The sequence below is a fragment of the Zalophus californianus genome, chromosome 13 (genome assembly GCF_009762305.2).
Source record: "Zalophus californianus isolate mZalCal1 chromosome 13, mZalCal1.pri.v2, whole genome shotgun sequence".
Taxonomy (NCBI): domain Eukaryota; kingdom Metazoa; phylum Chordata; class Mammalia; order Carnivora; family Otariidae; genus Zalophus; species Zalophus californianus.
The window spans coordinates 12,568,620-12,586,266 of NC_045607.1; the positions used below are offsets into that span (position 1 = coordinate 12,568,620).

The 17,647-nt window shown below is 43.8% G+C and overlaps 1 protein-coding gene across 3 annotated transcripts in view; it reads right to left on the reverse strand.

Moving 5' to 3' along the window:
* Nucleotides 1–17,647, reverse strand: part of MRRF (mitochondrial ribosome recycling factor) — a 58,000-nt gene that overhangs the window by 22,870 nt on the left and 17,483 nt on the right. For all 3 annotated transcript variants that reach the window (XM_027614992.2, XM_027614990.2, XM_027614991.2), the window contains one exon: nt 13,225–13,316. In XM_027614992.2, coding sequence (XP_027470793.1) covers nt 13,225–13,316 — 92 coding nt within the window. The remainder of the gene's footprint in view (nt 1–13,224; nt 13,317–17,647) is intronic.

Here is a 17,647-nt window from a genome sequence, read left to right on the forward strand (position 1 = left end):
GGCCTTCCTGCAAAATTCCTTGAGCATGTTCCCATGAACAATAAGCAGAGGGCATGCCCTGATGGTAACTCACACAGCAGAGAATCCCCCGGACTGCAGTGATACTTCCTATTGTTTCCCTGAGAATGGGACACATGTACAAAGCTATTCACCAGGTGTATATCAGAGGAAGCTATGCTCAGCGTTGGCAATTACAGTAAAGTCCACTTATGTCAGACGCTCAACTTCAAAAGGATCGCTGGTTACTTAGAGGGGACTTTAAAATGTGGAAAAAACATGCTTCAAAGCCAAGAAGACCTAAGTTGGAATCCCCCCACCCCCGCTCTGCTACTTCTCAGCTTCAGAACTGTAAGCGTGCTACTCAACTTCTCCAAACTGGTTCTTTGTGTAGACAGTGGCAGGAAGAATGTTACTAAGAGGGCAGAAGCCAGTATTAAGTGAAAGGGTGGTAGCAAGGGCTTGGCACGCCGCCGCACGTGTGCACTATAGATAGAAGCTCACTACTGGGTGGCTGCATTCTCACTCTTACCACAGACTCTCCGGGGCTTGGGGGTACTAACAGGAAGTGAATGGCGAGGGAGAAAACCATCAAAAGGATTTAGTAGCTTGAGCTTGGACTGTTGAATGGATGGGAAGCAGAGAGTGAAAGAAGGGGAACACAGGAGAGCAGGCGGTGGGGGCTGGGGGAGGCAGGTGCTCTCCTCCAACAGGACAGGGGGACAGGCTGAGGGAGAAGAAAGCTGCACTTCCAGGGAACGTCCCATCAAAACACATCTCTGACAGCTCCACGGAGACAAACCTCGCCACCTCCTCACCGGCTTCTGGGAGACTTCCCCCCAGGAGGAGCATCAGCCTGCAATCAGCAGCAGACACAGGCCTGACTTCATTGTTCGCTGGTGGGCGCTGCCCGCTGCCTCGGGGCCACTGGCCCTGAAGGAAATGTTTTTGTTTGTATAGCCCAGCCAGACTTCCTACGCTTCTAGGTATACAATTTCCCCCCTCCCTTCTTTCCTCACCCTCACCACCCCCAGCTCACCAGCCTGTTGTACATACACTAAAGTCTCATAAAGACATCAGGTGTCCTTTTAGCCCAAAGGAAATCACACCAGCACTTTGCAGGGACTTCTACCCACCCGCAGTCACCTCAGTTTTCTCTCGGGACACAACTGGCCCCCCGCTTTCAGATGATGGTCCTGTGACTCTTAAAGGCCTGGCTCAGCCAGACATACCATGCTGAAGTACAGCCTAGCAGGATGAAAAGATAAAGGAGGCTGAGGTCGGGGCTCAAATCTCCACATTCTTAGCAGAGTGACCTTGATTAAGTCAGCCGATGTCTTCCCTGTCACTCGAGTGGGACGGAAACCCAAGTGCAAAGATGAGTGCAGGTAACTCTTCCCTCAGTTCTCACGTACAGGAGAAAAAACATAGGTTTGGTGGTGAAGGCAGACTTGGGTTTCCAATCCCGGCTCCACCCCCTGTGAGCTGGGTGACTGGGCGCAAGTAACTTGTCCTCTATGAATTGAGAAGACATCTAGCGAAGCACTTAGGAGAACAGTCCCTGAAGCCAGACTGCTGGGGTTTGAGGCTCAGATCTCTCACGTCTTAACTGTATGGCCCTGGGTGGGTAATTTTACCTCTTTGCCTCAATCTTCCCATCTGTCAAATGTGTATAATACCATTAACTTAATGGGACTGTTGTAAGGATTCAAAGGTAATACATGTGTGGCACATGGTAGTGTGCTCAATAAACATTATCTGTTATTATTTCCTCAACTGTCAAATGAAGGGGGAGTAATAAAAATGTTACGTTTCTTCCACAGTGAGTGTTAGAAGCAAATGAGCAGATGGTTAAAGAACTCTGCCTATGTACATATTAACTATTTAAAAGCTGTCAATGCTATCAGTAATAAAAATATTGGTGATGTCTCCTCCTGAGGGAGGGGGGTCCAAGCCCTGGCTCTGAGAAAGACAGCCCGCTTCTCCACTTACTGTGTGTGACATGGGGCACAAAGAACCCCATTCCCCTAGGACTCAGTTTCTTCAGCTCTAAAAGAGGAGTAATAATTTACCTACCTCAGAGGATTGTTATGAATATATTAGTGAATACAAACAGCACCTGGAATAGCAGTGAGCATACGGTAAGTGCTTGTATTCATTTATTCCATAAACACTGATGGCATTTTTGCATTCTTACTACACGCGAGGCCCTGTTCCAGGGCTAGGGATAGAGCCATGAACAAAACTGACAGAGCAACTCCTATCCATGTTCTAGTGAAAGAGAAAAACCAGTAAATATATAAAATGAAACGTGACTGCCATGAAGAAAATAAAACACCACAGGTGAGACATGGAAGAATCTTATTATTGTCACACTAAGGGCCCACTTGCGTCTGCCTAGACATCTGACTCGGATGGCATCTGCTCCCATTCAATAATAATAATGATACCTAATATTTGCAGAGCTCTTTCCCTGTGCCAGGACCTGAGGTGATAACACTCCGTGCATTAGCTCTGTGAATCCTCACAGCCCCGTGCAGCTGACCCTTGCACGCTAGACCTCCTTTCTTGGTGCTGGGCAAACCGAAGCAGCTCTTCTTACTAGTGGAAGTGGTAAGAACAGCACTGCTCTTACATTAAGGCCTGCTTAGATACATAGTTCATTACTCCCCCTCCAGCTTCCCTACAAGTCCAAGTGCAGTGGGGAGAAAGGAGAAAGGGAATCTACAGAGGACTGCAATGGAAAAGTGATCTGACCCGTAGCAGTCAGCTGCCACATTCTGTAGACAGGTGCAGGACACAAAGCGGGGAGGACAGGGAAGACAGGAGCCTGTCCTCTGGGGTGCAGCTTTTGCACAGGTGTTGGTGGCACCTTCTCCTCTGTCCATGTTCCACTCTTGATTCCTGATTGCACTTTCTTACGTGTTTCAACCAGAACCTCTATGCTGGGAGGGAGCCCTCGTTTCACACACGTGGATCCTGAACTAGCAGGAGGCACACCTGAAAAGCCGCAGGCTGGGTGGGAAGCCACGCCAGAGAGGAGGAGGCAGGCACCCTAACAGTGCACAGAGGTCCTCGCGGGCCTGGAAGGCAGGAAGAAACAAGGGACTGGAACCCAGCCAGCAGAACGAGCAGCCCTGAGCAAGGAGCAGTGGTAAGTGGGCGGTGAGAAGGAAAGGGCTGCAAAAGCAACTGCAGTTGCTCAAATGCAGTGTGCCGCTGCCCCAGCCCAAATGAAGTCCCTAGGCCTTCTTCTCTATTTTTCCCTTTCAGGACTGCTGAAGGTCTGCTTGTGTGTGGGTTGTATAAGAAAAGGGTGTTTCCTGGAATGCACACATCAGACCCACTACTCAGGTAAAGGTTCACAAGGCCCTAGAGCAGCCAGACGAGGAGGCCACAGAGCTGGAAGACGGGCTCCCGGTTGGCAGCCCGATGAACAACATGACAGTGTGGCAAGAACATGGGTTCTAGAAGCAGACAGCTTCAATCTGAATAATGACTCCTCTGCTGACTAATCTGTGACCTTGAACAAATTAAACTTTCTGATGCCCCAGTCTCCTTATCAGTATTATACCCACCTCAAAAGGGTATTTCTCTGCAGCGGCCAAAACAATGAGATCACCATGAAGGTATGTATACAAGGCATGTTTTTTTAAAAAAAAAAAAAAAAAAGGCAGATATTCAATCCCATTTATGTAAACTTAAATATATATATACATATAGGTTTGTATATGCATCTTTTACAATTTGGAAGGATATACACCAAACTCATCAAGTTACTTCATGGAAGAGTATTTGGGGAACAGTAAAAACTTTTTGTTTTTCTGTAGGATTTGAGTTTTTGCAATAAATGTGTACCATTTTTACAATTAAGAGATGAACATTATATATCTAGAAGTCTAGTATCCAGAATATACAAAGAACTCTTAGAATTTAACAAAAGAACAACTCAATTAAAAAATGGGTAAAGAACTTCAACAGACATTGTTCTGAAGATATATAAATGCCAAACAAGCACATGAAAAGATGCTTAGCATCAGCAGTCATGAGGGAAATACAAATCAAGACTATAATGAGATACCACATCTTACCCACTAGGATGGTGGTAATAATAACAATGAACTAATAAAATAAGTGTTGGCAAGGAGATGGAGAAACTGGAACCCCTATACATTACTGGTGGGAGTATAAAATGTGCAGCCCCCGTGGAAAAGTTTGGCAGATCCTCAAAAAGTTAAAAAGAGCTGTCATATGACCCAGCAACTCCACTCTTACATATGTACCCAAGAGAACTGAAAATATGTTTACACAAAAGTGTGTGCAATGACATTCACAGCAGCAGCATTATTCCTAACAGCCAAAAAGTGGAAAACAACTCAAATGTTCATCAACTTACAGAAGGATAAATAAAATGTGGTATATGCCCCTACAATGGAATATTATTTGGCAATAAAAAGAATGAAGTACTTATACGTGCTAGAGCATGGATGAGCGTGAAAACATCATGCTAAGGGGAAAAAGCCAGTCACAAAACACCACATAATGTGTGATTCCATTTCTATGGAATGCTCCGAACAGGGAAATCCATGGAGACAGAAAGCAGATTAGTGGTCGCCTACAGCAATCCCAAGTGGGGCAGGGTGGCTGGACAATAAAGCTGGGAGTGACTGCTAGCGGGTACAGAGTTTCTTTCTGGGGTGATGAAAAATGTCCTAAGATTGATTGTGGTGATGGTGGCACAACTCTCTGAATATGCCAAAAACCACTGCATTGTTGAAGTGGGTGACTTATATCTCAGTAAAGCTGCTGAAGAAGGTCCTATGCCTCTCTGGTTTTTGTCACTGAACAGTGATTGTCTGCTGGACGGAAAGCCTAAGGACAGGAGGCACGCCTGTTTCCTCACCTGGGGATCGGCAGTGCTGATACTGCTCCCTGCAACAGTGCGCGATCACTATGCAGGGAAGGTCACAGGAATGCTCTGTGACAACAGCTCCTTTGACGGCAACCACTTAAAAACTAACATTCACTCTCACTGCCTGACTTTCCTCTCTTCACGGGTGTCAGGCCTGTGTCACGGTCCAAAGGCTCTTCCCTCTACTCCTGCTCCCCCTCCCCTTTATCCGTCTCAGGAGTGTCCCCCAATACATCTGCCCCAGAGTAAATGTGGCTATTATCCAATTCTACAGATGAGGACACTGAGACTCAGAGAACTGAAATAACCAGTGTAAGGTCACATAACTCTCTTCACTGGTTTTCTTTTCATGGTTTCTCTGACGGTAACCTTGGCTCCCCCAGCTTTCCATGCTGCCTTTCCCTGGCTGCATCATGGCTCCCTGCCCCTAGTGAACTCAGCCTGGGGACCATCCTACCTTGCCTTACACCTGGCTTGCTCTCCCTGGAAAAAACCTGGTCATCGTTCATGAGAAATCATATGTCAGGATATAGTGGGGGAAAAGTACTTGGGAAAGGGGATTTGGGCTAGGAGAACTGTAATGCAGGGCTTCTTACTGGAATCAGATTCCAGTAAAGAATGAAGTCTGAGGGAAGGAGCCTACCTGGGCATAAGGTCTATCATCCCCGACGATGCCCGAAGGAAAAGTGGGACCTGACGATGGCAACTGTCTGACTGTTGGGAGGCCTTGCCAAGCAGCTCAGTGGGCTGAGGGTGTTAAGAAGAGCCAAGGTCCCTCTGCTCACCAGAAACACAAAGCAAATCTCACACCACAGCCAGGACTGGTCCTCAGATCTTCTTACTCAGGATATACCTTCTAGGAGGTCTTATTTGCCATCATTCACATTCAAAGAACAAACTGAATTCTCATTAACAATCAAACTGCAGTATTCCTGAGCAACTGAAATTCCAAAATAATTACAACATCATGACTCAACTCCTCCCACCCCTAAAAATGGGGGAAAAGATAGAAAAAAATGAACACGAGGTTGGGGGGAGGGAGTTGGTGAGGAAGAGGGGGAGAGTTAAGGACCAAAAGTGTAATCACTAAACAGAAGTAATGTATCATTGGTCTCACTTCCAAATAATCAGAAAAATAATGTTTCCAAGAACTCTTTTATCAGGAGAATTAGATAGTGCCAAATACTATAAGACAAAGGAATTAAAATTGATTAGGTACCTATGACATGCCAAGCCCCACACTAAGAGTACCACATATGATATCCCATTACTCCTCACAACCATAGAAATGATTCCCACTTTACAGATAAGGAAGCTGAGGCTTCTAACAATTAAGCAGTGGGCACATTCCCCAGACTGCTAGGCACTGGCCATACCTGACAGAGGGGCTCCTTTAACGGGCAATCTGCTCAGGAACGCCCCTTCAGCCTGGGTGAATTTTTCAGAGGTGCACTGCAGGGGGTCTCCTCCCACCCAATCCCCCTCTATTCCTTTCTTCACTGGTGGCAGACCCGTACTCTGTCTCTTTCACGGGCATTTCCTCCCATAAACCTCTTACACATCTGATTCTGTCCTGGCATCTGCTTCTCATAGGACCCAAGCTGACATACACAGAGTGACAGAACAGGGATTTGAACCCCAAAGCCCTTGTGCTTTCCTTTATACCTAGAGATTAAGTGGTGGATAAATCAGGTCACTAAAACCAGTGATCATTCTCACACCTTCTCTCCCTGGACTCACTGGCCATGTTCAGCATGGCCAATGACTCCCTCCTCTTTAAAACGCTTTGCTCAGTTTCCCGGACCCATGTCTTCCGGGTTCTCTGGCCACTTAGTCTCAGTCTCCTTTGCTGGCTCCTCCTCACCTCCCTGACCCATAAATCTTGAAGTGGACCATCAGGGCTATATCCACCAAACCCCTTCTCTTCATGATCTACATTACTCCATAAAATAATCTCACCTAATTTCACAGCCTCCTCTATAGGTTCACGTCTCCCAGATTTCTCTGGCCCACACCTGTCCTCTGAACTCTAAACTTATAGATCAAACAGCCTACTTGACCTTTCCACTTAGATCTCACAGTATCTCAAAATAAACACATACAAAACCTGTCCTTCGCTTACCCCCAACTGGCCCTCCCACAATCTGCCCTGTCAGTGAGTAGCACTTCCATCCTTCCAGGTGCTCAGACCAAAAACCTTGGAGGCATCTCTGAGTCCTCTTTTTCTAAATTCACAACCAACCTGCCAGCAAATCCAGGCAGCTTTTTCTATAAAAAGTATCCAGAATTCAACCACTTCTTACCAACTCCACCATTACTAAGCTATCTAGGCCATCATCATGCCTGGGTTACTACAATAGCTCCTTAACTAGACCCTGCTTTCACCCTTGCCTTCCTACAGAATTCTCAAAAGAGCAACCAGTATGAGCCTTTCAAAAACCTAACTCAGATCATGTCACTCCCTAGCTCAAAACCCTCTGGTGACTTCGCATTTTATTCCAAACAAAAGCCAAAATCCTTATAATGGTCTATAAAACTACGATGGCGAATTTTATGTGTCAATTTAACTAGGCCACAGGGTGCCCAGATATTTGGTCAAACATTATTCTGGAAGTTTCTATGAGGGTGTTTTGGGATGAATTTAACATTTAAATCAATAGACTGAGGAAAGCAGTGGGCAGCCCTGGAGGGTCACCTGGGTGCACTGCAGATGGCTGTCTGGCTCTGAAATGTCCACGTCGCTAAGAAGCTCAGCAATATGCAGCCCACTGTTGAAAACGAGCACTGAGACAATCAAGCAGCAACAGCTATACTAAGGCTCCCCCTGTTCCCTTGTTTCCCAATTACAGTCCCCCCGCCCTACCACTTCCTACTCCCAGTAGAACCGGAAGCAAACTTTGAAGAGCCTTAATGACACTGTTAGTAAAAGAGAAAAACTTTCAACAACGAACTCATTCAACAACTGCGAACTAGTTAATGCTGTGTGTAAAATGCAACTGCTACGTATCCTTTAAAAAGAGTGCGGAGGAATTCTCATCAGAGAGTAATGACACATTGTTAAGTTAAAAAACAAGTGCAGAACAGTGTATGTAATTTAATCCCTTATCATTACAAGAAAAATGGAGGAGATGGAGACACGTGTTTGAATCTGCATAGAAAAAAGTCTAGGAAATCAAGGTGCTAAGAGTGGTTCCCCATGGAGAACAAGATGGAGATATTTTAATTTTTTCTTTAATTCTACTTAAAATAAAATCAATGCGGACACTGATGAAAAATAACGACAGAAGGGGACAATCAAGGAAGAACGCAACCTCAGCAGGGAGTGAGTCAATCACACGTACTTTTATTTCTTCAGTGAATTCATGATTCCTTACAGGTTTCTCTAAAGGCAGACATGAGGTCAGCACTCTCCAACAAGCAGCCTCACTCTACTTTGTGTGGTTTTCTCACTGAAATTTGGTAAACTGATGAGCAATGGAATGTGGGTGTGTGTGCTTGTTTGGGGGCATAATAAAGATGTGAATGGGGTCAGGGCGGAAATCTGGCCTGATGAAAAGGATCTCCTGCTCAAAACTTTTCAGGTTCCCCAATCACTTCACTCAGTGCAGTGAAAGAGTAATATTCCAGAGAGACCTGCCATCAGGAAACCAGATCAGGGAAAAAGGCAGTAAAAAAAGATGTGAGTTCTAATCCTGCCTCTGCCACTTACAGCTTTATGACAATGGGTGTTTACTTCCGTGAGCTTCAGACACTTCACCCGTCAAACAGGCATAGGAACAGTCTCCTGACCTCATCGGAGTGTTGTGAGAATTCGGGGAGAAACTATAAGGCATTCAGCACAGCACCCTCAGGCACTACACCTGCAGAGCAGGTGATTAATAAAGAGTACCCCAAATGTGATTACATAAATAGGAAAGAAAAAGTAGAAGGAACAATTTCACTGAATTTGAAACATTAACAGGAATGATCAAAGAATCTATCCAGTAGGCTGACTTCTCTAAATGAAAGAACACTGGCCAGAGGAGAAAACAAAGGCTGTACACACTGCCCGTGGGTACAGACAGAAGCCAGCCTCTGAGGCTCAGTGTCACTGTACAAGGACAGCCACGAGAAGAACCTGTGCACAGCCAGTTGGGGCTGCATTCCCAGAGGCGGTGAAAGATGGCTCCAAGTCTGACCTGTTGTCAACTTAGGATTTATCTTCCCCCTCTTTCCCAAAAGGATCAGAGGCAGATTCTAGCAAGAGCCACATACTCCACTGACTCATTTAAATAAGAACCTAAGAATCAGAGGAGTATAATAAGGACGAGGTCCTAGCCATGATCTGCTGCCAACTGCAAATAAAACTTAGCTCTGGGCAGCCAGAGTTAAGGCCAGAAAACTTGCAGACTGATCATTAGGCAGAGGAAGAATCAAGATCGATCAGGAAAGGCAAATTTTCCTAGCACTAAACTTTGAAATTTTATAATCAGAATCCGATGCTCGGAATATGCGTAAGCTTCGGGTTCCCTCACACCTCCCAACCTCCTAACAGAAGCTTTGGCGTATTATTTTCCTCTTCACAGCTTTGCCAATTACCAGCTATGTGACCCGGAACCAACAGCCCTCCTCTGGATCTCAGCTTCCTCGTCCTTAACAGGGAATGGTGCTCCTGCCTATTTATGAAAGGGAATGGAGGGACATTTGCTAGCATTCACTGGGTACTGGCTAAACATCAACATCTTTGTGTACACTATCTCACTGAAATCTCCCCAAAACCACAGAAGGCAGGTCCTGTGAGTATTTTAAAGATGACCTCCCTGGGTCTCAGAGAGGTGGGGACAGCTGCCACTGTCACCCAGCTAAAAGTAGGACACGATGAACCCAACTGCACGCTTCTGTGGTACCAAGGCAGAAATTTAACCATGACACTGTCCCCATGTAGGTCAAGCACCGACCAGGTTCTGCGACATAGTCGGCACTCAACATATTAGTTCCCTTCTTCATTTCTTCCTTTCTCCTAAACTACAATTATGTTATCTACAAAACTAAGTTTACTGAAATAACATCGGTATCTTATATTTATATAGTTTCTTTCCTCTAAGGAGATCATACGACTTAATCTATTTTCTCTACTAATCCCACCAAATCTCTACCTATCATTATGTATTATTTCACTTATTTTACAAGTAAGGAACTAGAAGGCAGCAGGCTGCTAGGGTGACGTGCCCACGGTCATATGGAAGTCACTGCCAAAACCAAATAAAAACCTTCGTCCTCTTTATGTCTAAATCAACCTTTATCCTCTCATATGACACTGCCTCCATAATGAAGAACAGATCATTCATTTTTTATCTGGAAAACTACCAAATGTATAATTCAGTAAGGGGCCTCATGACCTTACCACCTTGTCAAAGGGAAGTAAGTATATAAAAAATGAGGTTTGCAGGAGCAGACGGTTTCGGTCCGTCAACTTTCTCTTAGATTACTCCCATTAACCAACATAAAATAATGTAAAATATAAAGTAACAGATCCCCAAGTCTTTGGAAATTTAAGTAAAACTCACTGATCCTTCAAACTTACATACAATGCACAAGGGCAATCATTAACTCTGTAGGGCTGCAGAGGTGCACATTATGTCAACTGGATCTTTGAAAGAATAATATGATACACAACTGGGCCACTCTCAGAAGAATCGAAGTCAGCAATGAGCATTTAGCAGCATAAATTCATAGCATCCACAGAATTTTAAAGTTCCAGAGGGACGCGGCAGGCCACAGAATAATCTCTTCATCTGGTATACAAGGAAACTGAGGCTCAAGGAGGTTAAGTGGTTTTTCCAAGATTTCACAAACAAAAGAACAAGAACTAAAAAACAAATCTGCTGACTACTACCCATTCCAGTTGCAAGTCTTACATCTGATGTCCATGAACACACTTAGCACTTTCCAGAATTACCCATTTATAAAGACAGTGCAGGATTAAGAGCATGTACTCTAGGAACAGAAAAACTGAGGATTCGAATCCTGACTGCAACTTACTGGCCATGTGATCTTGGGCAAGTCCCTTAATTTCTTTGAATTTTAATGTTTTCATCTGTAAACTGTAGGTAATAGTAAATGCCACAGATAAGCTGTAGATTATAAAGAAGGGGCCGGGCCTGGCCACAGCCTGTGACCTCCATGAAGACAAACATCGGGTTCATATATCCCCAGCCCCTAGCCCAGAGCCTGACACATGATCCATTTGTAAAAATTTGCTGAGCAAATTAATGAACTAACCAAGCAAACAGGTACTGGACTTGAATTCAGGTCTACTTGGTTCTTAAACACTAGGTTACATCGCTCCAAATTCACAGATTTCAAAGCACAGTGTTAATTCCGACTTATAGAATACCGAGAACACAATGGAATAAGACAGCCATTTTCTGGCCATAAGGCAGGAAAAAAGTTTAGTGGACTCTTAAGTGTTGGGACTGATTCTTGTTGCTAGCATGGGTACATCATGAGGCTTTAGAATCAATGAAACCTGGGCTTAGGTTCCAGCTTTCACATAAGCTGAGTGATCTCACCTCTCTGAGCCTAAATTTCCATAGCTGCAATAAACAGGGATTCTATGAGAAGTGAGGTAATATATATAAAAAATACAGGATGATGTGTAGCATAAAAAGACCCTATTTCCCCTCTAATTACTTGGAGGCTTCACTCATTGATTTCACTTAGGTCTCTGCTCAAATGTCACCTCGTTTTGGGGCACCAGGCTGGGTCAGTCAGCTAAGTGCCTGACTCTTCATCTCAGCTCAGGTCATGATCTCAGGGTCATGAGATCAAGCCCCACTTCAGGCTTCAGGCTCCATGCTCAGCATGGAGTCTGCCTGAGATTCTCTCTCTCTCCTTCTCCCTCTGCCCCCGCCCCCAGGTGTGCTCTTTCTCTCGCTCTCTAAAATAAGTAAGTCCTTAAAGAAAAAAAGTCACTTCCTTTCTGAACCTTCCTATCTACAATAAAACCTCCCGATTCCCTAGCCCCTTACCCTCTTATTCTTTTTCATAGTTCTTATCATCACACAACACTACATCATGTATTTGTCTTTCTGTTTACTGTGCCTACTCAACCAGAAGGTAATCCCAGGAGGACAGCAGCTTGTTGTTGTTTATTTTGTTTACTGCTATAGCTCAGCCACCAGGAAAGTGCCTGGCATGTAGTTAGTGCTTAATAAATATCTGTTGAATGACTAAATGAATTAATTCAATGTTGATTTGGGATCTGCTATCCGTGAGACACTGTGTAGAAGAGGGACTTAAAGATAATTAAGCGACAAGATGACAGAAGGAGAAACATCTGCCTGCTCTGGAATCTTCACAGGTTTGGAATCTTCGAAGATTCCTAACTCACCTGGGCCATCACGGTTGACTCCTGACTATCCTTATGTCTACCCTGTCCCCCCATGTTCCATTTTATTAGTCCATTGCCAGAGAGACCCCCAAAAAGTCAACATCTGATCAGATCGCCTTCTGCTTAAACTCTTCCGGTGGTTTCCCATTTCAATTAGAGTAAAGCCCACACTCCTTACCACAGCCTGAAAAGCCTCTCCTACCAATCTCTCTGCTGCCCTCCCTGAGTTTTAGAAACACTGGCTTTCGCGTTCTCAAACATGCCAAGGTCTTGTTATTTCTTTTCTTTTTTAATTTCAAAATAAACATACATTTTTATTCACTCAAAACTCCAAGTTCTATTTATATAATTAACAATATTCTGTTCTAATGCCTAAATTTTTCAAGAAACAAGGGCCTAATGTAAAAAAAAACTCTTCAAGGAGCATGGGTTGGAGATGACAAGCATTGAGGTCTATTCTGATTTGGGGCCTTTGTGCTGGCTGTTCACTCTGCCTGAAAAGCTCTTCCCTGAGGCTGGCTCTTCCTCACCATTCAGCTCAGCAAAAATCTTACCTCCTTAAAGAGTCTTCCCAGGCTGAAGTTGTCCCTCCACCATCACCCTCATCAAGTTGCTCTATTGGGTCCCAGCACCTTTTCTTTCCTCACAGCATTTCATTATCTGGAACCACTCTGCTATTTATGTGTCCTACCTTCCCAACCAGAACACACGCACAGACAAGGACTTCGCAGGTTTACTGCTGCATCTCCAGCCCCTAGTACATAGTAGGCACTCAATAAGTATTTCTGAATCAATAAACTGGATCTCAAAAGATGTTGGAGTTTGCCAGAATGAGAGTACAGGTAAGGTGTGCTACCAGCCTAACAGTATCTTGATGTGTTGGTTTCCTTCCAAGGACAACCACCCTATTCCACCAAACTATGTGAATTTTAACCGAACTTACCTGGGAATGGGTACCCGAATCAGTGCCCCTTCCACTTCTGGGTTCAGATTCATCCCACTTTCTCTTATAGCCTCGACAGCTGCAGCTGTACACTGAAAACCAGATCAAAAGGTAAACAGAATTAGAAAATAATTATTACCAGATGCAAGCCCTCTGTCGATAACTGGCAACCCATCTTGGCAGAACATGGAAACATTTAGTTCTGTTACCAGTACGATCAGGAAGTTACATTGGTGCAGAGTGCTTTGATCAAGCTGAATAGCAAACTACGTCCACTCCTGGTACCAGTGTACTGCGGGAAGGAAGAAAAGCAAAGAGAAGGAAAAAAGAAAAAGAAAACAGCTCTGCTTCTTTGAAAAGATTTCAATGGTTTGAGGCAACACAGATCAAAACCACAATAAATCCTCAAGGGAGGGGGGCTGGTCTGTGCAAAGATTGGTGTAAAGACAGATGAAAGATTTTATACATTAAAAATTCCAGTTGACATCTTACACTCAAAATATACCAGTGCCGATTTGGAATGAGTAAATAAATTTAACTCATTCGCATCTACATTCACACCAACCACACTCACGTTTTAGACTGAGCAATGAGTCTCTGCTGGTATATGCTCTAGGAAAGGCAGTATGGGCTTTAGGGTCAGAAAGAGCTCAGTCCAAATCCTAGCTCCACTAACCATGTGACCCGGGGCAACAATCCTGACCTCTCTGAGTCACCATGTTGTAATCTGAGACCACAAGGCACCTAGACCTCACAGAGGATTAAACGAGATAACATGAACAATGCACTGGCTCTGTGCCTGGCACACAGTGACACCCAAGCAAGGGGACTTATCATAGAAACTTATTATATAAAGGTAAGAATGCACAAATCCTCCAAACAAGGCTGAGTTGATGTCATCACTCAGCTGATGCACTGTTGTCCTGACTGACATCCTTCAGGTTCTTCTCCGATACAGTCTTGCTCTCTACTGGGCTAGGTGGCACAACGTCACATTGAATTCCCAAGGTGTGGGTCACCTCACCTCAAGCAACAGTATAACTACACCTGCTATGAAATCCTAAAGGATAAAATAAAGCAGTGCGGAAGAAAGTTACTTTCACTGGCATCACAATGTGGAATTCATGAAAAAAGTCCTCTGACATTTTCAAAGAATTTCACGTTTGACCAAAGCCAATCTACTTCACTTGGATTCACAGGGCCAATTCTTGACCTTGAGTTCCTCCCTAGACTCTGTGGTTTCATGACTGCACACCTATTTTACTTTTCTAGGTTTTGTTTTGATTTTTGAGAGTGCCTAAAAAGCTCATCCGTTTCATCTTAACATGACCTTAATTCTACAGGGACTTAAGGTGTTACCATAAGGTCAAAAAGACAAACCGGAAGTCCACATGCAGATGAATCATCCCTTTGGGCGGCTGTACACAGAATACAACAGCGTGACCACTGCTTAAAATAGTAAATCCTTAAAATGGTACCTCTAACCACAGACTACTGGAGCTGGAAGGGATCTCTGACATAATCAAGTACAGTTCCTTCCGTATGTATACAGGGACCCTCCACACATATGCAGTCTTCCCTGAGAGCCAAGAACAAGGGAGCGAAGACCTTGCCCACATACTTCCGGTTACTGGCCGAGTTAGGAGGAGACTCCGGGCACCTCAACTCTCCAACCAATGACATTACTGTGAATTTTCTTCCAGATCTATTAGCTCACTGTATTCAGTAATTGAGATATGGGGAATTTGATTTTTTTTTTTAATAGACAAAAATAGGGGTGCCTGGCTGGCTCAGTCGGTGGAGCATGAGACTCTTATCTTGGGAGTTGTAAATTAGAGCCCCACATTGGGTGCAGAGATTACTTAAAAATAAAATCTTAAAAATAAATAAATAAATAAAGTAGCCAAAAACAATTTGGAATTGGTCTGGTGTATAAAGGGAATGGTCAAGGTAAATAAAAGAGCTGGATAAAGAAATGAAATTTTCTTCCATTTCTAAAGTTAGCAATAAAGGGAGAATCTCTACTTTGAAGTGACCTGATCTCAAGTCTCCGAATCCCCCTCTTCTGAAGCTTCTCCCTGAATGACCGAGAACTCAGCTGTCACATCCCACCACCACCAACTGCCTTTGGCCGTCTGGTCCCCAGTCTTCCCATACAACCTTCCCCCATAGGCATGGGAACGCCCACCTCTGCTTCCAAGCTGGGCAGGAACTATGCCTCAATATGTATGTCTTCCCAGTATAATTACAGTGCCAGGTACATGGTAAGTGCTCAGTAAAGGTATGTTGAATACGTAGATAATGAACTGGCTTAGATCTGTTAGAAAAACTCAACTCCTTACTTTTACTTCATGTATATAACCCCCCTAAAACTTTGTATTATACTTTACTTGTTGTGTCCTTTCATATGCAGAAAAAGTATGAATCAAGAGAGGTTTCATTTGCAAAAAACCTATTAAAAGAGGTAGTTCTTCTAAAATATTCTAAATATGTAAATTTTCATTTGATATGGTAGGTAACAGAAACTCAGGGAATCACAGTTATTTTTCCAACATGACTTCTGAACTACTCATGGCTCAGACAAAAAGGCACTTATTTCTACTGCACTTCCATCTCAGCCTGTACCCCCTTACTGAAGGGATGCTGACCAGTACATCAGGGCAAACGGGCTTTTCTCAAACAGCAATACTGACCAACTGGTTGTAGCTGCTTAGGGTACTGTGTGGAGAAAGCTCATCGACCCCATCTAGGGTCAGGCAAGAAAGAGTGCTGTGATCAATTAGCAATGTCTGCTATTGCTGTTCCTAAGCTAATCTGGGTTAAAGGATGAAAAATGATAAAAGTTTTGTAGACAGGTGAACAAGAACTTTGACAATGTGGGTCCGAGTCAACTTTGCTAGGGCCATTTTAATTACCGGCCTTCCATTCTCTTTATATCCCAATGAGTCCCTCACGTGCAAGGTCTATGAAGGCAGGAACTCTGGCTGTCTTAATCAGTGAATTCTCACACCTCAATAGAGCCTAATAACTCGCAGAAACTCAATAAATATTTGCTGAATTACTGTAGGAATGGTGAAAGGAACACAGGCTTTAGTGTCAAACAGACCCATGTTCAAATCTTGACTCTATCCTTACAGTGTGAACCTGGGGAAAATATTTAACTTCTCTGAGCCTCATCTATATAATGGAATAAATAATGCTTCATCTGAGCAAGGACCTACGTGGATCACTGAACAGGAGAAAGTAATGCCTGGCAACATAGTAGACACTCAATACACATTAGCTTTCTTCCTTCCACAAGAGCAGAAGTGGAGCCTGTAGATTTTTTTTTTTCATTTTGCCTTGTTCAAATCAAGCTGTGGTTTTGACTCCCTCTTTCCTTTCCCATCATTAACTCTAGCTGCAGGCAAGTTTATGGAAGGCAGCAACTGTGTGTATCATTTATCAAGCAGGACACATGTTAAACAAATGCAACACAGTTTTCTGTCCTCAATACATTTGAAAAGATTATGCATGTAAATCTGCATCATGTCACTACAGCACGGACACAGAAATGCTCAGGTCTGGAAAGAAAGCCAACCGCATGTGAAACAGAAAGGAATTACATAAACACAGAGGGGATTAGGCTCAGCATTTTGAAGCTATGAACCTGGGTACTCTATGGAGTTTCTAAACTGGAGGAAGGAAATGTTTAGTTAGAAACTATTCGTTTAATTATATCACCAGATGAGATAAAGGAATTCAAAAGACAATGTAAACTCACACTTCCTCACTCTCTCCTTGTAAAAAACCTCTCTACTGAGATGATTATGAAGGTTTTGGGCTTTTTTCAAAACTCACAGCATTTCAACTTAAGAGAAATGGGAAAGATGCTTGGTTGAAAAAATGAAGATGTATTCCAACTTCCTAAGAAAAAATTAAGCTGTTAATACTTCCTCCTGCCTCATAAGACGCTCTGGTGGCCAATCAGGTGCTTCTTCTGTGAATGCCATTTGCTATTTAATAACAGAAGTGGCTGGCTCTGAAAAGCAATCTGCCTGATGAGGTCTTCAAGCTGTGTAATTAGGAGGCTATTCCCCAAATTGGCCCGCGGTGCCCATGGGATCAGATGAACAAGGCAGAAGGCCTCGGCCATTCAGAGGGAGCCAGAAAGGGAAAGAGTTGACAATTCTCTTTTCGTCCATTTCTCTGCTTCTCAGTAACACCAAGAAAGAGTGGCCTCTTTCCATCAATCTAATGACCAGTATTCATGCACCTGAGGAAAAGTGACTGAGTGCTTCCATGTGCCAGGCACTGCGATAGGTGTTGGACACAATGTTAGATACGATTCCTACATTCCAAGCTTACAATCTAGTGGAAGTGAGATGGAAAATAAAGATGTAAATAAATGCCTAACTGTTAATGATGAGTGCAGTGAAGAAAA